This window comes from Kryptolebias marmoratus, linkage group LG16, assembly GCF_001649575.2.
Source record: "Kryptolebias marmoratus isolate JLee-2015 linkage group LG16, ASM164957v2, whole genome shotgun sequence".
Classification (NCBI taxonomy): Eukaryota; Metazoa; Chordata; class Actinopteri; order Cyprinodontiformes; family Rivulidae; genus Kryptolebias; species Kryptolebias marmoratus.
In genome coordinates, this window is record NC_051445.1 from 12,402,099 (window position 1) to 12,424,206 (window position 22,108).

Consider the following 22,108-nt stretch of genomic DNA (forward strand, 5'->3'; position numbering starts at 1 on the left):
ATGCCTCCTGGATGCCTCCCTGGTGAGGTGTTCTGGGCACGTCCCACCGGGAGGAGGCCCAGAGGAAGACCCAGGACACGCTGGAGGGACTATGTTTCTCGGCTGGCCTGGGAACGCCTTGGGATTCCTCTGGAGGAGCTGGCCCAAGTGGCTGGGGAGAGGGAAGTCTGGGTCTCCCTGCTTAGGCTGCTGCCCCCGCGACCCGACCCCGGATAAGCGGAAGAGAATGGATGGATGGATGGATGGCCAGTGGGAGGGTTGAGATTAGAATGGCCATCCCTACTTTTATTAGACTGAATGATTAAATAGAAATACATCCCTAAATAAACATTGTTTGTAATTAAATTTGACTGAGGACTCGGGGTCATTTTGACCCAAGGGCAGCGGGAGGGTTAAGATGTTTATAACTCTTTCCTTTTGTCTCTCGTAGAAAAGTTCATCTGGTTTACAGTTCACGTTTTAGACTCTCATATTTTTACAACACATTTAAGTTGGTTTGTAAAAACTGCACTCTACGTACATCAGTTTGCACCTGAACACAGGCAGCAGCGAACGTGAGTCGGCGTCCGATCTGTTTCTCAGGATTTGTTTCGTAACGGGCGGACGTTGTTTCGCTGCGGATAACTCTGAAAACATGCGTTGTGTGTTTATTGTACATCTTCCTCTTGTCTTGTTTCTTGAGCACAAAGGTGGCCCTCAGATAAGTGTTGCTGTTTAATCGTAAAGTTTTAATCTTCAATGGAACAGATATCAAGTGATAGTCCAACCCTTCTGAGCTACAATGCGAGATGGAGAATAAAAGGTGTGTGTGTGAGCGTCAAGAGAAGCTGTGAAAACACAAAGAATTGTAGAAATAAACATCAGTCCCGTTAAACTCTCTCACCCTAACCTGGAAAGAGAACAGCCTTCCTCCCATTGTCTGTCTGAGGTTATTATAAGAGCTACAGTCTTGATCTTGTTTTGGCGAAACTACAAACCAGAAGCCGGCTTGTTTTCTCCACAGAACCCGAACATCGACAGCTATTCCGAGACCGGCTTCAAGCCCGACTTCATCAAAGGGAACATCGAGTTCCAGAACATCCACTTCAACTACCCCTCCAGGCCGGACGTCAAAGTACGTTTCCCAGACGAACTCTAAAACCCAAAAGGGGCGGAGGTGGCGCTCAGGAGGTGGGGGGCTCGTCCTGTAACCGGACGGTTGCCGAGTCGAGTCCCCCGCTCCGTCAGTCTCAGCCGTTGTGTCCTTGGGCAAGACACTTCACCCGCCTTGCCTATTGGTGGTGGTCAGAGAGCTCGATGGCGCCGGTGTCAGCCTGCCCCAGGGCAGCTGTGGCTACAGTGTAGCTCACCGCCATCAATGTGTGGATGAATGGGTGAATTATTGTAGTGTAAAGCGCTTTGGGGTCCTTGGACTAGATAAAGCGCTATTTACCAAAAGCTCTTACAGTAACGAAGGCACTTTAAGTGGTCTCATAACCAACATCTGATGTTCGTAGATACTGGATGACATGAGTTTAAGTGTGACGAGCGGACAGACCATGGCGTTAGTTGGCAGCAGCGGTTGTGGTAAAAGCACCACGATCCAGCTGCTGCAGAGGTTCTACGATCCCCAGGAAGGATCGGTAAGTACTTCATTCCTTAGCTGTTCAAAGACATTGTTGCACTCGTATATAATAAGATGTTTAAAACGACCACATTGTGGCAAATTCGGCTACAGTAAAGATTTACAGAGCTGCGTCTGTCGGTAGGTGACTATCGATGGTCACGACATCCGCACCCTTAACGTCCGCTACCTGAGAGAAATGATCGGCGTCGTGAGCCAGGAGCCGATCCTCTTCGCCACCACCATCACCGAGAACATCAGATACGGCCGGCCGGACGTGACCGACGCGGAGATTGAGCAAGCTACCAAGGAGGCCAACGCTTACGACTTCATTATGAACCTTCCGAATGTACGACAGCATTTTATTTCTTTTTCTTTGCCACCATATTGTCTGCGCTTATTAATATCGTATGCGACGTTTGGTAACGGAGACCGTTCTCGTTGAGCAGAAGTTTGAAACGCTGGTTGGCGACCGAGGAACTCAGATGAGCGGAGGACAGAAGCAGAGGATTGCGATCGCTCGAGCTTTAGTCCGCAACCCCAAAATCCTTTTGTTGGACGAAGCCACGTCTGCACTGGACGCTGAGAGTGAGACCATTGTGCAGGCCGCGCTCGATAAGGTACAGATTTGGATATTTATTCAAAGTTCAGACAAGTTGAACTCTAAAGTTGCCATTTTAAGTGAACTTACTAGCTTCATGAACATAAACTTCAAAGTATTTTTTGCACTTTTGGACCCGAAATTTCTCATCAGCTAACAAATAAATCCAAATGAAATGCTGTGCATGCCCTGAAGAAGACAGAACAAAGTGTTCTTCTGATCTTTTTTCTTTTTAGCACCTCCTGCTTCACAAGATCTGGATCAAAGTTCAGTTTTTACAGATTAAAACTGATCCAATATAAACTAGTTGACATTCAATTATTTTTTTTCTGCCTGCATTCTGCTTTCTGACAACTCTTTGCACCCATTTGCTCCTATTTTTTTGTTCTTTATACTCGTGTATTATATTTCAGTAGGGCCAAATTCACAAAGAAGATGGTCTCTTTAACATAGTTTTATGTTTTTGAAGCCAGAAGCTGTGACTAAAAAGCAGCCAACTAAAGCCACGTCCGAACTGCTGTCACTGTTTGATGCTCTGTTTAAATGAGTCGTCCATTCCTCTCTGTTAACAAGAAAGTTGAAGAAGAAGAACGTCTCAACTTTTTTTCTTTTGTCTGCTGCGTCTGGATCCCGCTCCTGAGGAGTGCAGGCACAACTTGCATAAACCCTGAGGTTTTATTGTTATGTTTTAAATCGAGGAGGAAGGCGCTCATTTTATCAAGTCCTTATTAAAAATGGGACAACTCAGATGTGGTCTGCGCAGAGATGAAATATCGGCAGCTTTTTCTGCATGAAGTAGCAACAGCGTCTCAGTTTTTGGCCCGTCGTCAGACTGAGCCGAGTTCAGTTGATGCGGCTGTTAAAAGCTAAAAATTTCGACATTGTTCATAAAAAAACGCATCGTTAAACATGTTTATTCACAGCCCTGCCTGAATGGAGCCACATCTGTACACCTGCAGGTTTATAGGTTTTATTTATGACAGTGTATGAATTTATTTTCCGCGCAGGTCCAACAAGGCAGGACCACACTCATCGTGGCCCACCGCCTCTCGACCATCAGAAATGCCGACGTCATCGCGGGCTTCCAGAACGGCAAAATTGTCGAGCTGGGGACTCACAACGAGCTGATGGAAAGCCAGGGAGTCTACCACACGCTGGTCACCATGCAGGTAAGGCGCGCACATTTTAAACGCTCGGGTCGGGTCCGAGCGGACCGTGGGCCCAGCTCGGTTCACTCGGGACGGCCGGTCTTCCCGTCTTTGCTGCAGACCTTTCAGAAGGTGGAGGAAGGGGAGGAGGAGGAGGGCGAGCTGTCGATGGAGGAGAAAAGCCCCACGTCCAACGTCCTTTCCAAGGCCCCGCTGTTCAAGAGGCAGTCGACGAGAGGCTCCTCCTTCACTGCCTCGGTTGGAGAGAAGGAGAAGGAAATGATGAAGAACGACGAGGATAAAACAGAAGAGGTGAGCTGGTACACCTCACACATCAGTTTGGCTATTTAAAAAAGGAAATAAGTCGTATATAATGTTGTATAATATAATGCCAACAGTATACTGAGAGCAGTTATTAATATAGATATATTATCTGGTATGAAGAAGATGTACAGTTCTGTCTACTTGACCCAGTCTGAAGTTGTTAAACGTTTGTTCTGAATCCAAGCAGAGCTCATCATTCTCTTTTTTGCAGGATGAAGATGTCCCCATGGTGTCGTTCTTCCAAGTGTTGCGTCTCAACCGCTCAGAGTGGCCTTTCATTCTGGTGGGGCTGATCTGTGCCATCGCAAACGGAGCCATACAGCCTCTGTTCGCCGTCCTCTTCTCCAAGATCATCACCGTAGGTCACCGCTGGCGGCCGCGGGAGTTACCGTACTTTACGTTTATCGGACCGGTTGTTGGACGCTGAATTAAAAGCTTGTTCTCATCTCCTCCCACAGGTGTTCGCTGAGCAAGATCAAGAAGTCGTCAGGGTTAGGGCGAATTTCTTTTCCCTCATGTTTGTCGTCATCGGAGTCGTGTGCTTCTTCACCATGTTTCTACAGGTAGGCCCGATCGAGTTTTCCGCTGTAAACGAATTCCACAGAGTTCCTCGAAAACCGCGTCACTGTATCTCAGTTTTACCCTTCACAGCTTCGTGTTGCACAGCGTCATGTTGCAGTGTTAAATTACTGCCGTGAACTTCCCTCGCTGAGTGACAGATTACAGAGTGGCGGCGTGAACTCGCGAGCGCGTTCCGTTTTGACACGGTGTCTTTTTACCTTTCAACAGGGATTCTGTTTCGGTAAATCTGGAGAAGTTCTCACCTTGAAACTGAGACTTGGAGCTTTTAAGTCCATGATGAGGCAGGTGTGTATGCAAGCAAAGATCAAAGATGTATTTTGTGGAAATGTACTTTTTTTTTTTTTTTTTTTTTTTAATGACGTCAAACATTAAAGAGCAGTCAAGAAGTTTTGCACCACAGAAACGTAAGCATGGTGGGCACAGCGTCGTTTTCCACAGAAATGCCATGCGAGGACTTTGTCTTTTACTCATCCAATGTAGAAAATAAATGACTCAAAATGTCAACTGTCACAGAGAATAGGGCTGTTGCTAAAATAAAACAACAAAACATTGAGCCCACAAGAAACACTTACGTGTTTCAGTTTCCTTGCGCTCACGGATAAGAACATTACCTCACTTATGCAAACTAAAATATCCAAGATTGAAGAACATGATTAAAATATGGACTTTGTTTTTGTTTAATGTCTTGAGTCAGTTTAGTGAAGAGAAATAAGAAGGCAGACCGTTTAAGGTGCATTTCTGTGGTTTGCCCCTCTGTGGTGCCTCGGGCTGCTCTTTATCGACTGAAGCTTTTTGTTTTAGCTGCAAGGTAGTCTGCAAAATCTACTGTAGGCTGTGCCAGTATCGCTGACGAGTGTTCCCAAAGTTTTAAAACCTTATGATGGATTCAGACAACTACACACACACAACACTACTGCCTGACTAAATCTGACATTGTGGAAGAGATCTTTAAGGAGACATGTTGAGGGATATCTGTTACTTGTTTCTGATGCTGAGGGAGGCTAATTTCTGTAAGGGAAGCACTTTTTTAATTAAATGAGGAGACGCAGTTTAGTGATTTATTGGATGCAATCACAGTAATGAGAGTCAACATTTACTCTCTGACACCCTGAAAAGTTAAACTTATTGCATTCTAACATTCTAATTGATGATGCGTTACAGGATGATATTTTTCTGTGTTTTGTGAGTTTGTTGCGTTTCTATCTTTGACTTGTGGAAACGGTTTGTTTTGTTTTTGTAGGATCTCGGATGGTTCGACAACCACAAAAACAGTGTTGGCGCTCTCACTACGAGGCTGGCTACGGACGCAGCCCAAGTGCAAGGAGTGAGTCTCAAAAACAACGACAAACTTTTATTTATTAATTTTTTTCTTACTAAGCCGACTTCAGAGCCCCGTCTGTTTAAAATCTGTGATCTCAGTGTCTCCTTTTGTTCTGATTTTTATTTTTATTTTTTCCTCCACCTGTTCAGGCCTCGGGAGTACGCTTAGCGACGTTCGCCCAGAACTTTGCCAACCTCGGCACCGGCGTGATCCTGGCGCTGGTGTACGGCTGGGAGCTGACCCTCCTCATCCTCGCCGTGGTGCCCGTCATCGCGCTGGCCGGGGCTGTGCAGATGAAGATGCTCACTGGGCACGCAGCCGAAGACAAGAAGGAGCTGGAGAAGGCTGGGAAGGTAGGCGTTCGGACCGTTGAGGAGCGAGGGCGGACTTCAGGATCGGATGTGACATTTTGACGTGCGTCTCCGCAGATCGCCACGGAGGCCATCGAGAACATCCGTACCGTCGCTTCTCTCACAAGGGAACCAAAATTTGAGTCTTTGTATCAAGAGAACCTCGTAGTTCCATACAAGTATGTGCAATTAAACGATCACATGTAAATAACTTGGGGATTTCTCCGTATGACGTTAATTTTTTTTTAAATCGTTTCTGTGCAGGAACGCCAAGAAAAAGGCCCATGTGCACGGTTTCACCTTCTCCTTCTCTCAGGCCATGATCTACTTCGCCTATGCAGGATGTTTCCGCTTCGGAGCTTGGCTCATTGTTCAAGGAAGGATGGATGTCGAGGCGGTGTTCCTGTGAGTAATCTCTGTCTGTGTTTTAACAGACTCGTGCTGAGATGACGTTTCAGATATCTGCATGCGAGGCCGGTCGGCTTCTCACAGAACATTCCTGTACAGAGGGCAGGATCTCTTTTTATGGCTGGTAATCATTACACCTCTTCATGTGCAGACTCTGTGGGCACACATGCATGTGTCCGGATCATACAGTAGTTCAGCAGTTTATTGGCTGAAAGAGGTTTGTCCTTCGTTTATATTTCGCCTGTGATCGAAGTCCAAGGTTCATTGCAGCATAAAGCTGAAAAAAAAAAAAAAAAGTATAAACATTAACTCGTCTCTTCCATGGAGCACGTTACGTTAACAAAGGCAGTTAAAGACACTCAATCCGCCGGGCAGAATTCGAGGAAATGTTTTTGAAGAGACTCATAAGACGTGTTATCCAACTTTTTTTTTTTTTTAATTTGTTTAATAGTTGACTTTTTAAAATAATGTTGCACGGAGAAATGAAAAAGGAAGCGAACCGATGTATCCTAACATCTCAGCTGGTCTTCATGCACTGATATATTTTATAACGTTGTTCCTCCTCCTGTGTTCTCAAAATAACGCATTTGTACAATATTTGGACTGTCTTCTTGAAGGCAGGAATGAGAAACTAATCAGCTGCTTAATGACGGCTGCAACAACTGCAAACATCAGGTTGTTCCTTTTTACCGTCTGACATCTTTAGCTTACATCAGTTGTAGTTTTCAAGTTGTATTTTATACATTTTTGATTTTTTTTTCCCTTCTGCTTATAAAATTAGTATTTTTGTGGATAAAACAAACTTTATCGTTCTGGGGTAAAAACATGAATTAGTCTCTTAACTGGGAAAATGGATCACTTGATGTTGAGATGGTGTTGAGGGATAATTTGAATCGAGCATGAACTCGATGCCGCTCGGGTTGAAATGGCCGACAAGAACAGGTGTGTGTTTAGTCTGGGGAATAAATTAAAAATAAATAAAAACTACCTGAATGGCAGTTTGTTTGCTTTATGGTGGATTACACAAAAACCAAAACATTTTTTTTCCCCCCGCAGTTGAAGAACGGCATCTTATTTTAGATATGTTTTCCTGCCTTCATATTACCACAGCAGACTGTTTTTAAAAAAAATAAAATAAACTGGACAAAAATAAAACTCAAGCTCAATTAAGGACATTATTCATCATTTAGCCTTTAAGCTGTTGTTTCATTTCAAAAAAGAAAAACTGGATGGCAGTGGAAAGCATCTAGATTGTCTTTGATTTACTTTTTGAGCGAATGTTCATTTTGTACCTTACCTAGTTTTTTTTTATTTATTTATTTGTTTGACATCGTTTGTTTTGCACATTTTTGCTCTATATCAGGGGTCTCCAATCCTGGTCCTCAAGGGCCACCATCCTGCATGTTTTTCTTGTTTCCCTGTTCCGACATACCTGATTCAGGGGATAAATCACCTCTTCATGTTCTGCAGAAGCCTGTTAATCACCCATTGATTCAAATCAGGTGTGTTGGAGCAGAGGAACAAGTAAAACCTGCAGGATGGTGGCTCTCGAGTCCCAGAGTTGGAGACCACTGCTCTATATTGTGACTCCTAACGGTGACCGATGAGGCTAATGTGAATTTAACTTCCTCTTCCAGTGTGATTTCGGCCGTTCTGTTCGGCGCCATGGCTCTCGGGGAGGCGAACTCCTTCGCTCCGAACTACGCCAAGGCCAAAATGTCCGCCTCCCACCTCCTCATGTTGCTGAATAAAGAGCCTGCTATCGACAATTTGTCAGAGGCGGGAGAGTCGCCGGTAAAACGACCTAAAAACTGCACACACGTTTCTTTTTAAAAAAAATTCAACTAGTGGTAACGATCTCTTTTTAACCTCAAGGACAAATTTGACGGGAACGTGAGCTTCAAGGACGTGAAGTTCAACTACCCGTCTCGGCCCGACGTGCCCATCCTGCAGGGCCTGAAGCTGAAGGTGAAGAAGGGGGAGACGCTGGCCCTGGTGGGGAGCAGTGGCTGCGGGAAGAGCACCACCATCCAGCTGCTGGAGAGGTTCTACGACCCCAGAGAGGGGACAGTGGTGAGCAGACAGACACGCCTACACCTCCTGAATTACTGACACGACACAGAGACGTCACGGGGTCAACGTACGAACATGTGCGCTCTGATCTACACGTCTGTAAAACCTATTAGGTGCAGACTCCCTTTATGAAGAACATAAACTGCTGTTATCACTAGTTGCTATTTTAAAACCTTTGTCTTCTGGTATAGAGCAGATATAATAATAATAATAATAATAATAATAATAATAATAATAATAATAAATCCAATTTATACCGCACTTTTCATTAACAAAAATCTCAAAGTGCTACACAGTGCAATTAAAATCAAAGATAAAAAATCAGAGATAAAAACAACATCATAAAAAACATGTAGAAGCAGAATAGGCTTGCTTAAATAAAAAAGTCTTCAAGCCTCTTTTAATAGAATGAATTCTAATAAAATACTAACTTTTTATCTTGGTACTTTTAATAAATTACTAGTAACTACTATTTACTACCAGCAATAAGTCAGAAAATGTTGCAGAACTGTTGAATGACTTTTAGTTTCTCATACTCATGAACAAAATCATAAATTATTAATATAATCAAATCTAACTTATCTGTTTGATGGATCACTATCCGTTTTTGAAGAAATCATAGGTCTGAGTCTAAAAAATTAAATGTTACAACAAAGCAGGAAAAACATAAGAAGTGTACGTCTGTTTCTGTACTTCATGGATACAATCTATGATGGTATCAAACAATAAAAGAATAAGTTTATAGCAACTGTTTTCAAATCATTCCTCACATCTGGGCTCCTTGACTAAAAACAGAAAGAGTTCAAAAACACCTTTTTAAGAATTAGAAAATTGAATAACACTCTTCGAATTGTCTCCAGATGTGGCTTTTTTGTGACGGTAACGAAGGGGGATAAAACGATACGTATAACTTGGACTTGGAGGTTTTTATTTACGTGACAAAAAAAGGAAATAATTGTGCGTCTCTTGATGCACGCTTGAGTGTGACACCAACACTTACGAGGACGGACCAACAGACTTGATAAAAATCATAGCTAACGTTTGGGACATGTAAAAATGCTCATTTCTTCTCCTGTTTTTTCCTAGACTCGTCCTAAAACAGGAAGTATTGTAGTTTGGCGCCATCTGTCTGTGTGTTTGGGGACAACTTCTTGTCAGAGCTCTAAACCGATAACCTTTTTATCACAGAGATGTGAAACTGCACAGCTGGACACCGCATGGGTCAGGGATGATCCCTATTGATTTTAAGGTCACAGGGTCAAAGGTCAAGGTTACAGGTGTCTGTTGCCTGGTGGTTGAGGAAACGCTACAATAAACTGTCATAAATGGTTTAAAGAAATGGTTATGTAAATAGTAACGATAATAATAATAATAATAATAGGCCTACTTCTTTCTTTTTTTCTTTTTTTTTTAAATTTGAGTTGAGCGCCCTCTAAAAATGGTGTTTAAAAACAGCCACTGCTCCTCTGTGGCCCTTAATTCTGTGGCAAATAAATGATGGTATTGACGGCCGCACTGGGCTAATGTCGGGGAATCTATCTGTCAGACGCGCGTTTCATTTAATTTCTCCATGTCACTACTTATGAAATAATCAGGTTTATTCCATTTAAATTTCCATACTTCGAACTCACAGACTGACCAGGTTCAGTTTTGTTAAGTGCATGGCTTTACTTAAATACAGCACCATAAACACGGTCAACAGAAAATATGGCTACCCCCGGTGCACCCAACTTCCTCATTCCTACCAAGCCAGAACGCCAAAACGCCCACATCGACACACCCACCACCCAAGTGTCAAAGCTGTGTGCTCACCTGTAACGTCATCAATTGCTTATTTCATTCACATGGCTCTTACAACGCTCTTCCTCCTTCAGACGATGGACGGCGTGGACATCAAGGAGCTGAACATCCACTGGCTGCGGGCTCAGATCGGCATCGTGTCCCAGGAGCCCGTGCTGTTCGACTGCACTCTGGCCGAGAACATCGCCTACGGAGACAACAGTCGCACCGTCACCATGGAGGAGATCCAGGCGGCTGCTAAAGCGGCCAACATCCATAACTTCATCGATCAGCTGCCGCAGGTGACGTTCAAAAGCTCATTTGAGATTACAAGGACGAGACAATACAGACCGAGGGCTTTTTGATGTGTTTATGCTGCATCTTTTTAAGTTAAACCCTGACGAGACCCTAACCGTAGCCCTGCGCCAAAAGGCCCTAACCCGTTAAGATGATTGATATTCGAGTGTCGTTCTCTTTAACTAAACACAAACGCCCTGATCCCTTGTTTTAGCCACTGTCACAGTTATGGGACGTGTGCAAAAATAAACTGATGTGGGGGGAAAAGATTAAGCACTTTGCCCAAGAGAATCCCAGATGTTTGTGTTTAAAAGAAGCAATAATCATTAATTAAATTACATGTTACAACCAGAACCTGCTCCATGTTGGTATCAGTAGTAAATCTTTAACATGTTCAGGATGTTGCTGCAGCAGTAACAAAATCTGTAGAACTTCACAGATTAAATTACTGCCACGTATTGTATTTTAAGAAGTAAACTTCACAACGTTTAACTCTTAAGGTTGTTTCATTATTAATCCCAGCAGCCGCCGATTGAAACTGCGGCTCCTTCAAACCGATCCGTGCAGATGGGGTCAGGTTGAGGGGCAGAATTACAGATAAAACGGAAACGTTCGAGCCACTCTGCAGGAACGTTTACCTCCTCCAGGGTTCTCCAAATGGGTTTTACACCGAGGTTCTCAAAAACACACCTCCCTGTTGGGGACTTTTAACTCGTTGTGCCCAAAAAAAAATAAAAGAACCAGAGTTGTTGCAAGAAGTTTTGTTTTATTAAGCAGTTTTCTCTGAGGTTTTAAAACTCTTTGGTTTATTTGTGGCGACGTTTGGTTGCACAACAAAATGAAGTGCAGCTCAACCCAAAGTTGACAAAAAAACCTAAAATATGAACATTTTGATCTTTACAGCTCCTTGTTTTCTACCATATTTACTACAGTTTCAGTATTTTGTTGTTTCTAACTTCCCTTTTTTTTTTTTTTTTTAAAATAAAAGTGAACCTGACTCCTGTTTTAGAGCCCGTTTCTTTTAAGTTACTCACATAAAAACTTCATCTGTTCATTTTTTTATTTAAATGAAATAAACAGAGCCATGAAAAATCAGCATGTTTTTCTTCTGTTAACGCTCGACTAAAACGTTTCTTATCTAAAGCTTTTAATCTAAGCTTTCTGTTCCTCGTCGGGCTGAGATCAGACTCCAGGAAGCTCCCGTCATTAACGTGTCGTTGTCTTCGTTTCTGCTCGAGCAGAAGTACGACACTCAGGCGGGCGATAAGGGGACTCAGCTGTCCGGCGGTCAGAAGCAGCGAATAGCCATCGCCCGAGCCATCCTCCGCAACCCCAAAGTGCTGCTCCTGGACGAGGCCACCTCTGCGCTGGACACCGAGAGCGAGAAGGTTTGTGGTTCTGTTTGTACAAAAATGTCCTTATTGAACAAAATCCAACACTTCCCTGAAAATGGTGCTGGCTCCACAACAAAACAGGAAACATAAGGAGTGAAAATGTAGCATTTTGAACATATTTTACTTGTTGGAACATCTGTGTTTAAATGTTTTACACTTTTAAATTCATTTTTTACAAGATGATAAAGGAGAACAAGAAATGTATATGTTGTTCTGACTATAGTTTGACTAAACTTGACGTATTATAACCCTGTATTAACTACAACGTGCCCAAACCCGCAGTGCATCAAACAGATGGAAAGTTCAGCTCTTTTTGAAGTGGGGTTATGAACAGTCATCATCTTACCTGTTGTAGATGGCTCTGATTGACGAGCTAACAGCTCGTCGGAGTGAGGCTGAGACCGAAGTGGATTAAAACAACTCCAGTCTCAAATTTAATTTTTTTTTTTTTTAACCTTTATATCACCTTCCTTTTTGCATTATGAGACTATTTGTCAAAGCTATGATAAGTGCTACAGTTAGCTGCTGCCGCCACTATTAGTTCCTGGAAACAACCACAGAATTAAACAAACGTTGAGATGCAAAGCTGACAGCAGCGTAAAGGTTTAACGAGTGAGTGGAGTTGTTTTCTGACCGCAGCGATCAACGTTGGGATTATTCCCTCTTGGATTAACCTTTCGTTTGTCCAGAAAGGTAATTTTTCATTACCTTTCTACAGAACCCTACTTTAAACGATCTGAACCATCCCTTTAATGCTTGTAATAGGGTTTAAAAACACAAGAAACATCCGTTTTGTTTGGTCTATGTGCTCAAATTTCAGTAGTCCTGGAGGGGAGGTATAAAATGAACTCCTTTCCTGTTTTTGTTAGACGAGCACACACCAACCAACCCAGTCCATACGCTGTCTTTTCATCCGCAGGTGGTGCAGGACGCCCTGGACCAGGCCAGCAAGGGCAGGACGTGCATAATCGTGGCCCACCGCCTCTCCACCATACGAAACGCCGACCGCATTGCAGTCTTCCAGGGCGGCGTGGTGGTGGAGCAAGGAACGCACCAACAGCTGCTGGCGAAGAAGGGGGTCTACCACATGCTGGTCACCACCCAGCTGGGTTATAGGACAGAATGAGAGGACGCAGGAGGACGCCATCTCTCCTCACCGAGGACGACCGGATTAAACATTCCTGCTGCTCACGCCGAGCCGCCGGGACAGAGCGATCCGACCGCGTCTCCTCAGAGTTGCACTTTGCTCTAAAGTCGCTGTCGTGACTCACGGCGGCACATTTGGCTCCAAATCCTGTGAAAAAAGAAAACGCCGTCCGCCGTGTCGGGCTGTTTTTTTTTTAATTTGGTCAGCTTGTCTCTAAAACTCAGCAGCTTGACAATCTTTAGTCGCTGGATTTCCTCCAAAGATGCCTTTTTTTTTTTTCTACGTTTACCTTGATTTATAATTGTGTTGAACCAAAATGAAAAGATCGGGTTGTAATGTTTTTAAAAAAACAACTTTATTTTCCATTTCCTGAGCTGTTCATCTTGACTTTAAAAATATCCTGATGTTGAACTAAACTGATAGAAAAGATCTGCTCAACTAGAATGTGTCCGCAACCATAAAAAAACAGAAAAAAACTCAAAGTTTAACTACAAACAGCTTCAGTATTTGGTTTACTACATTTTGAAAGCTTTAATTGCTTCTATAAATCATGCTAGATAAAATATTGCTTCATTATGAGGATTTGAGACTTAAAAAGTAAAGAAAAAGCCTAAATTTGACTTGCTTGAATACAGATCATAGGTGCCGCTTTTAGAGGACGCAGCTACTTTTCTAAAGGACTGTTTAATGTTTCCTCTGCTGCAGGTGATTAATAAAAAGAAGTGCGAAGGATTTCAGCCCAAACGATGGTTCGCTTCACTCAAGACTCCTGGACAAAAAAAAAAAAAAGAAAGTCTTCAACCGGAACCCAGTTTATCGCCTCCACGTTTCACTTGTATTTATCTCACACTCCACGTCTGTTTTTTAAAGCCTGACTCTCTGTAGAAAAAAAAAAAAGCACAGCAGCTCTTCTAATTTTCAGCTGATTGTAGAATAATTAATAAAAGGGAATGTTGTTTAATATAAATCTTATTTAATAAATTTAATATAAAACTTCCACACTGTAAGGCTTTTTTGTAAAACTTAGTTTTGCCTGTTTCAGACGATGATAAAAGTACTCTGAAGGTATCATTGAGTAGCTTTTTTTTTTTTTTTAAAATGCTGGGACCATCAGAGTCGATGTTTTGTTTGTGCAAAACTGCTGAGAATTTCTATAAAGTGTCTTCTGAAGAATGTGCCAATTAAAGTTTTATACTCAAATAACTAATCGTTGTTTTTATTAATGAACCGGACAAAACTCAAATGTTTAAACCTAAAGTTTATTTATCAGTCATTACTCTGTGCCACAGAACATTCCTTTTGTTATATTTACAAAAAATAAGTGAATCATGTCCAGAAAAGGAAAAAAACCCAAACTTTTTCTCAGGCATATTTTAAAAAAGGACATTCATTTGTTTTTCAGCAGGTCAGGAAGGTGAAAAACCTCCCGAGGTTCTGGTTCTGATCAGAACGCCGCCGACGGGTTCTTCGTGTAGCTGCTGCCGTCACACACGTCGTATAACAAGTGCAGCAGCTCGGCATACAAGAAGACGAGTCACAGTTTAAAATGAGAAACTTTAAATAACCTCAGAGACGGTAAGTCAGTGGAATGTGTGTGTGTGTGTTTTCCAGACGCTCAAAGCCACAGAGTTCTCATCGTGAAAGGAGTTTAAATAAGGCGAAGGTGCAGAATTACATTTCAGTTCATTTTAAAAAGGCAAAAAAAGATTATTTTCGTGGACAAAAAAAACTTTAAATTATGTAGTTTTAACAGCTTTGCTTCTGTGGGATGTACAAAAAAATAAATGCATCCTGTGCAAATTGCTGTACTTGTAATTCAGAAGAATTTAGTCAAGAAGGAAGGCCAATTAAAAGTTATTTCTTCTAATTATTCAGCTCATTTGTGTAAACAGAAGCGGGAAAACTGTCAGAAATTATCTTAAATTAGTTTAACACTGCTACAAAATTAAGACAAAACAAAAAGTATGCTGAATAAATTACATTTTATAACATAAAGAGGTAATTAAGAACCATCTAGTGGTGCAGATTCTGTACTTTTGCATTGATTTGTGCTGATCTAGCTTTCGGTATATAAGCCCAGCCTGAGCGCGTACTGAGTCACAGACGGCGGAGGAGGGGAACTGCACCCTGTTTGCTTCAGGGACTTATAACTGGGATGTGGTGGCCAGGTGGAGCAGCTCGTGCAGGGAGCTGGAGAAGTTGTTGAACAGCGAGGCGGCGTCCGTCTCCCTGCAGGACTTCCAGGATGTGATGGAGATCACGATCCTGCGTGTGGAGAAATTTTTAAAAAAGGGGGATTTTTTTAATGCAGCAGCTAAAAGCAAAGACACGACGTGGCAGCAGACTCGATTAAATCTGTGCTGAGGTGAACTCGCTAACAAAATGGAAAATATTAGTTTTACGGGTAACATTAAATCTAAGCTCAGGCTGCCTCGTTCCGACGGTTCGGTCCCCCCGAGCGTTTCTGCTCTCCGGAGACTCGTCTGCCCACCTGTCGTCTCTGATCCGGTAGAAGAAGCCGTAACCCTGGTGAACCATGGGGGCCACCGCGCCCAGGATTGTGGTGTAGCCCACCAGACTGGAAGACAGCACAAAGTTACCGCCGCCGCCACTGCGCAGGAAAACACACGACGAGAAGGCAGATGTTTTACTGGGAACAGGCCAGAAAACAAACAAAAAAAAGCTTGATGGAGGGAGTACCTTCTGGAGTAGAGGGGATCGGTGAAGAGCTCCAGAGTGGGACGTCCCTCCTCTTTGGCGATGAGATACAACCCAAGAAGATGTCTGTCAAAACCTGAAGACGGAGACACGAAACGGCACCAGCTAATAACTTTTACAGTGATTTTTACAGACAGTCCTTCACTCCTTGACCAAGCTGTGGCTTCACAAACATGGATTTAGACGACGGCTTGTATCTGATGGAAGTAAAACGGGAATAAACCAAATCAGAGACATAAAAAAAATGATTCAGTCCAGAAGACTGTCCAGAGTTTAACAAATCAGCATCAAGCACCTCCCTGCGCTTCTTCAGGCCGTCAGAGGTGTTTAAAACAACAGAGAAGGAACTTTATTTCTCTTCTGAAAGCTGCACAGAGGCAGAACCCGCAGCCCTGCTAGAATGGGCCGACGGATCCTTCAGTAGAAGATGCTAAAACACGCACAGCTGAGCCAGATTCACGATCGAACCGACAGATGGGGAATTTTGCATCAAATATCCAATCGTGGACAACTACACGAGGACATGAACCGGAAGCTGTTCCTGTGAGATTTAATACAGTTTTACTCTGTTTTTGTGTGGCCAAACAAGCATTTTAAAACAAGCTGTATCAAAATAAAGCATTTCTAATGAAACATTGTTATATTTCTGCTATGTGTTTCAAAGATCACCTCCTGTTTTGTTCTTCTTAGAGCAACTTAAAGGTTTGTTTTTGGCAAACTAGTAGAAAGATGTGTGTAAAGTTTGAATGTGTTGTCTCAAAATAATATGTAGAAGTATCAGACGATCTATGATAAATATACAGACTCACCGTTTCCTTCCTGAGCCTCTGACATCAGTTTGTTGTGTTTCCCAAACGCTGGGAGCATAGCTTTCCTCCTGGCGTTCGCCTGAGAGAAAACATTCGTTTTTAATGCGGCGTAAAAGTTGCCGTCCTGTGATTCCACCGCAGCGCGTTAGTTTCCTGACAAGACTTACATCGCGTGTCGGGTCCGTCATGGCTTTGCACCAGTCCACGGCCTCCTGGGTGCAGGGTCGCATCGTCTCCGTCCTGCCGTGGTAAAACCTGCGAGTCGTCGCCGTCTCGTAGCAGCTGCCTGGTCTGGGGGAAAAGCCCGAGAGGACATTCAGAGTCAAGCGGCCTAGCGGAGCATTAACGGGAGCTGTGAACGACCGTACCTCTTGTGCTGTTTGTAGTACGCCAGCTGCATCGCCAGCTGAACAAAGGTGTCTGGGTGCAGCTTCTTCTCTTTGATGGCTCTTTTGCCAAACGCCGTGAAGGCGTAGCACACGACCTGAAGGTCCTGCGTCTGAGACATGGGTGACAGTCACACAGCTGGAACGGCGGACGCGTCATTATTACCGCGAGGCTGTTCTGAAGCTTACCGACTCCAGATACTGCTGTTTGGCCTGATTAATGTCGCTAAGGATTTTCTCGTCCACGGTGAACAGCAGCTCCTCGGGAAGGGGCATCTGCCTGACTGCGTCTGAGCCCTGACAGTAGGAACACCAAATGTGTGAGAGGATAGATCTGCTTTTATTTCTGTAAAGAATAAGTAAGTCAGTGTTTACCTTCCATTTTCCTTCTGTAGCCTTGATGCGTTCATCAAGATACCAGCACATCGACACCAGAACCATCGCATCATATGGTGAATGCTGCAAAACAATGATGAAATGACCCAAAACAATTACGTTTTCATCTTTCTAAGCTGTAATCACAGCAGGTTATATTCGGGATGAGCATCTTAAATCTTATTTACACGCTCTGTAAACTACTCCAGAACGATACGTGAGGACTCACATCACAAGTGGATCCGAACGTGCCGTCCGCGAACACGATCGAATTGTACGACTTGTCGCCCCAGCGGATGGTGGCGTCGCCTGTCAGGGCCGCCGTGGTTAACTGCGATCACAAGTTAAAAAGACGTCGACGCAAAAGTCAGGAGTCGGAACTTCCGTTTCGTGGTCAGCAGGTGACTCGGCTGTCTGCGGCCCTTACGTTCGTGTAGTTCTCCGGAGTGGAGTAGGGTTTCGTCTCATCCAGGGATATGACAAACAGGCTGCTCTGAACGGTCTCCAGGATCGTCTTGTTGTGCGGGTCGATGCTGATGAGATGCTCTCTCGCCTGCCGGAAAGTAAACGGAGAGGTTCGGATCCGGGGGGGGAGCTTTGGGAATCCTTCCAGTCAACGAACGGGAGCGCTCCTACCTTCGCCCAGCGGGTCCTCTCCTCTGACGTGAGAGCGGACACGCCGTCTCCCTCCGGCTCCCGCTCACAGCGCTCCTTCACATAGCTCAGCTGCCTGCAGGTTCACACACACACACGCACACACACACCATCAACACTGATTTCCACCAAGGAGGGTTCATTCAATCTGACACTAAAATGAATGACAGGCTTCCTGTTAATGAGGCCAGCATTAGTAAGAGGGACTTTTATCACTCAAAGAATAGCTGGAGTTACTCTGTTAAATTAACAGTTTCACAAATCCAGGGCTTGACCAATGCTCCAATGTTTTGTGTTTATTTTAAGGTTTTAGGGGGGAAAAACTGAAAGAACTGTCGCTTATATAGTCTTAAACGACAGTAACTTTGGCAGTAACTTTTGGTAACAGTAACTGATCTCTTCATTGTTCTTTTGCAAACGTTCGTCATGAGTTGAATTATTTTATTACCGTCCTCTTTCAAAATCTTTTTAAAACAGCAATAACATACATGACACAAAAGACTAAACATTCATTCATTGTAGGAAGCTCTCAACAAAAAATGTATACTGTCATTTGTGCTGATCTATTAACTCGAGAACAAAACCCTTGTATTAATAGATCTGCACAAATCGGTTGTGGTCGCTACCTGATAATTTCTGGAGGAGTGAGGATCTGTCCATCAAAAAGCGCATCAAACGTAAATATTCGTCCGCGGCACATCACCACCAAGTGGGACGGACACGGACCCTCGCTCTCTGTAGCATGAAGCACAAATAAATAAATAAAAAGATGTTACTTAATGGTGACAGGCAAGTTAAGGAGGTAGGTCAAAGTTTTTAGGCGTGTCTGAAAATATAACCTGTCTTGAAGTAGTTACGAATGGTGTCCTTCTTCACTCCCGGCACTTTGCAGGTACAGAAGAGCATCCTGAACTGATCCATGTCCATCGGGGTTTTTCCAGCTTTTTGAGGAGCCAGTCTCTCCCTAAAAACAGGAGCAGGAGACAAGAATTGCGTTTCTGTGAACGGAGAAGCAAACGGTGGCTGAAACGACCCGTCGGGGCCGAGCCCGTCTTACGTGCGGAGCAGGTCCCAGTACTGCAGCGTGAGCCACGTGATAACGCCGGCCCTCTGCAGACACGTCCCCTCCGCGGGAGGCCAGAAGTGCTCCAAGTACGGTCCCGGGCCGCCAAAGTTTACGTTCAGCTGAGAGGGGATGCGGACCTCCAGGTACGCAGAGTCCAACCACCATTCCTCCAGCTGAAAGAAAAAATTTAAAACACGCACACAGCTGAGAAAAACACCCCCCGTTTGACGTCAACTAAAGGAGCCTCCAGGAGCTCGGCTACGGACCCAGTTCCTCCTTGATTTGGCTCTTTGCAGCAGCTTCTGATGCAGATCTTTGCCAACACCTTCTCTGAATTTCCTCACAATGTCCACCGTAGATTTAAACTCCTTCTCCGACGAAAACGGACGAACTGAAAGTGAAAAGAAAGGTGTTTGACCTCAAGGAGAAAACAATTAAAGAAAACACTGAACAAGTATGGCTGCTTTTAAACACAGTTGTCCTACGTTTTGGGATAAATATGGGTAAATAAATGATGACATGTATTGTTGTTTGTAATTACCGAATTCATAAAGCCAGTAAGGATCAAAGCGCTTATTTTGAAGCATTATCTTTTCCACTATAAAATCTAAAATACCTTCACCGTGACTGTCAGTCCAAACATCCAGCTGACACTAAAGACCTACAGAGTTTTTCATGAGGTTAATACAAACAAGAGACAGAAATGTTTGTACCTTTGACACAGAGCCACAGAGCTGGGGGAAAATGCTAAATAACATCATTTTATTGGAGGTCAGTATTAATCTGACCACTGATCAAATAATCTGCTTCAAAAGCAACCTCTAAAGAGCTAAAAGATAAAATATATAATAACACTTTTTCACTGTTTGTGTATTTTTGCTAAAAGGAGCCGAAACAGCAACAACCACATAACCAAAGTTTTCTTTTTTTGCTGTTTGACTTGAGTGAATATTTGAATCTGAGGTGTCAAAAAAAAATCATCCGAGGGATGAGGAACATCCTACCTGCATCCAGGTACTTGGAAAGGCTGCTCTCCAGCGCCGGGACGGGCAGCGGGGGCAGAACGTCTTGGTACTGGAAGGTCCGCTCGGGAACGGCCTCCGCTAAACGATGAGCCATTTCTTCTCCCTGGAGCACAAGTGAGCGTCGGGTCGTCACAAAGACAAGGCTGAACTCGCTCCATCCGGACAACAATACGTAATACTCCGTGAGCATTAAACCAAGAATGAGACGAGACAAGAGCCAAAACAAAAGGCACAGCTAGATGATCCAGAGGTGGTTTAAGTTTGTCAGTAAAATGAACGTCGAATGTTATTTAGATCATTAATTATCCAACAACAAGCAGTTAATTTACCAACAAATCTTTAACTGTGTTTATTCCTCTCATCATGGACAACAAGTCCTGTGAATTTGGAGACATTTGTTCTTTTTTTGCAAAAGTTACCAGGGGGAACCAAATATTTTAGCCGTCTGAAATAATCGGTTCCCCCTCTAAAACACAGGACAAAAATAATTTACCAACAACTCCTTAACTGTATTTATTCCTCTGCATTATGATGTTATTAGCACATTATATTTTTAAAAGAATGATGTTTTGTTTTTTTAATGAGAAATATTTGCCCCTCTAAACAATTCTGTTATTAGACAAGTCATTATTTACGGAGACGCAGGGGGAACCGTATCTGATGGGGGAACGCGGCTCGACGTAACAACAGCAACTCGAGCACATTACTGCCCCCTATATGTCAAGAGGACAAATAACGCCTTTTCTGTTCAAATTGACAACCCGCCACAGTGGCGGATTACCCGCATTTGGCCGGTGGCGGGTGCTAATTTCCACCCCTGGTGACAACTCAACAACAACAACAAAAAAAAAAACCTTAAAAAAGGATATTTTAGGCTTTTTGTTATCGGCAGCTTGTCACAAAGGTTCAATTTGTTCCCATTTTTGGCTGAAGACAAACCAGTTTGACACAGAAAATAGGACTTCAGCACCAACAAGGAGCTTTTAGCTGATCTTGGGCTGCGGTGGATAATCAGGACATCTCTTAGGTCCTATCTGCTCTTTGGTGGATTTCCTCTTATTTCTTAAAGAAAACACTTTCAGATGCCGTTCATAAAATCTCTAAGCCTGACCTTTCTCCTCCACTTGTTCATGTTTCTTTGAATGTTTCTTGTTCATGTTCATGTTCTTGTTCTTGTTTCTTGTTCACTTGTTCATGTTTCTTTCTCACACTTTGCATACAGTCTGCTGCCAAGCTGGGCATAAGGACTGCACAGAAAATTAATCCCAAAATCAGAAAAAGTGCTAAAAAACCCAGAAGTTTACAAAGCATGGAAAACTAATAATCAAGAACATTTGAAGACTACTAGAAAGCCTGGCTCCTTGACAGCCAAGTAAAACAAAAACAAACAAAAACAGAGGTGGTTTTGATCTGACTGGACTGAAATAAATCTCCCTATTCTGTGTTTTGGACTTAAAACTGCATCAGTAACAACACCTTTTTTAATCATGAATCTCCATTAATGCTGGAAATGTAACCTGGTTATTAGCTTTGCTGAAACGTCAGCTCTATTAATAATCTTCAACCCCTGCTAGATCAAAAGTATAAGGTTCCCAGAGGGCAGAGAAACAACACAAACAACAGGGAGCAGCCTGGCAACCTCTCCTTCGTCTGCAGCGGCTAAATGCTAATGCTACATCACTTTACATCCAAGCTAGCTCGTTAGCTTCGGCTAACTCACCTTTTTCGGGTTACGCTGACTTGAGCTTACTGCATAAAAGTCCTCGCTTTGGTTGCTTCTGTCGGCTGAGTGTGTGAATGACTCTACACACAAACACACAGCTGCAGCAGCTAAGCTAACCCGTCACTCCCCCCTCGAACCTCCCCCTCCGTCCCTTCACCTTTACCCTACTCGGCTGTCGAGCCAAACACCTTACTGCGCATGCGCAAAACCTTCAGCTCGACCCGAATTTTTGATCAGCGGAATAATAATAATGAAGCTTTTATTGTGAAAGGACGTCGATCACTAGAAGTAAAAGGTTAACAGGTCAAAATCTATAAACGATTAA

The 22,108-nt window shown here is 43.4% G+C and overlaps 2 protein-coding genes across 3 annotated transcripts in view; one reads left to right on the forward strand and one right to left on the reverse strand.

Annotated features, from left to right (window-relative positions):
- Positions 1-13,973, forward strand: part of abcb4 (ATP-binding cassette, sub-family B (MDR/TAP), member 4) — a 23,217-nt gene extending 9,244 nt beyond the window's left edge. The window contains exons 12-29 of the mRNA XM_017425109.3: positions 1,004-1,114; positions 1,497-1,622; positions 1,749-1,952; positions 2,053-2,223; positions 3,212-3,373; positions 3,473-3,664; positions 3,888-4,034; positions 4,135-4,239; positions 4,466-4,543; positions 5,499-5,582; positions 5,729-5,932; positions 6,008-6,108; positions 6,194-6,334; positions 7,975-8,131; positions 8,213-8,410; positions 10,285-10,491; positions 11,728-11,874; positions 12,800-13,973. Of these exons, the coding sequence (XP_017280598.1) occupies positions 1,004-1,114; positions 1,497-1,622; positions 1,749-1,952; positions 2,053-2,223; positions 3,212-3,373; positions 3,473-3,664; positions 3,888-4,034; positions 4,135-4,239; positions 4,466-4,543; positions 5,499-5,582; positions 5,729-5,932; positions 6,008-6,108; positions 6,194-6,334; positions 7,975-8,131; positions 8,213-8,410; positions 10,285-10,491; positions 11,728-11,874; positions 12,800-13,006 (2,742 nt within the window). The 3' untranslated portion in view covers positions 13,007-13,973. The remainder of the gene's footprint in view (positions 1-1,003; positions 1,115-1,496; positions 1,623-1,748; positions 1,953-2,052; positions 2,224-3,211; positions 3,374-3,472; positions 3,665-3,887; positions 4,035-4,134; positions 4,240-4,465; positions 4,544-5,498; positions 5,583-5,728; positions 5,933-6,007; positions 6,109-6,193; positions 6,335-7,974; positions 8,132-8,212; positions 8,411-10,284; positions 10,492-11,727; positions 11,875-12,799) is intronic.
- A 295-nt stretch (positions 13,974-14,268) lies between these two features.
- crot (carnitine O-octanoyltransferase) lies at positions 14,269-21,935 on the reverse strand. 2 transcript variants are annotated; one of them, XM_017425060.3, is made up of 17 exons: positions 21,781-21,935; positions 20,040-20,163; positions 19,302-19,426; positions 19,027-19,208; positions 18,809-18,933; positions 18,596-18,704; positions 17,952-18,045; positions 17,743-17,868; positions 17,545-17,646; positions 17,316-17,399; positions 17,130-17,237; positions 16,923-17,053; positions 16,722-16,845; positions 16,555-16,633; positions 15,728-15,821; positions 15,519-15,605; positions 14,269-15,292 (listed from the first exon to the last, which is right to left on the reverse strand). In XM_017425060.3, exons 2-17 carry the CDS (start codon positions 20,152-20,154, stop codon positions 15,172-15,174), a joined length of 1,806 nt encoding a protein of 601 aa, XP_017280549.1. In that variant the 5' UTR covers positions 20,155-20,163; positions 21,781-21,935; the 3' UTR covers positions 14,269-15,171. The 2 variants fall into 2 exon arrangements, with proteins under 2 accessions (XP_017280549.1, XP_017280548.1); XM_017425059.3 differs by having other exon boundaries at positions 15,519-15,638.
- Between the last annotated feature and the right edge of the window lie 173 nt (positions 21,936-22,108).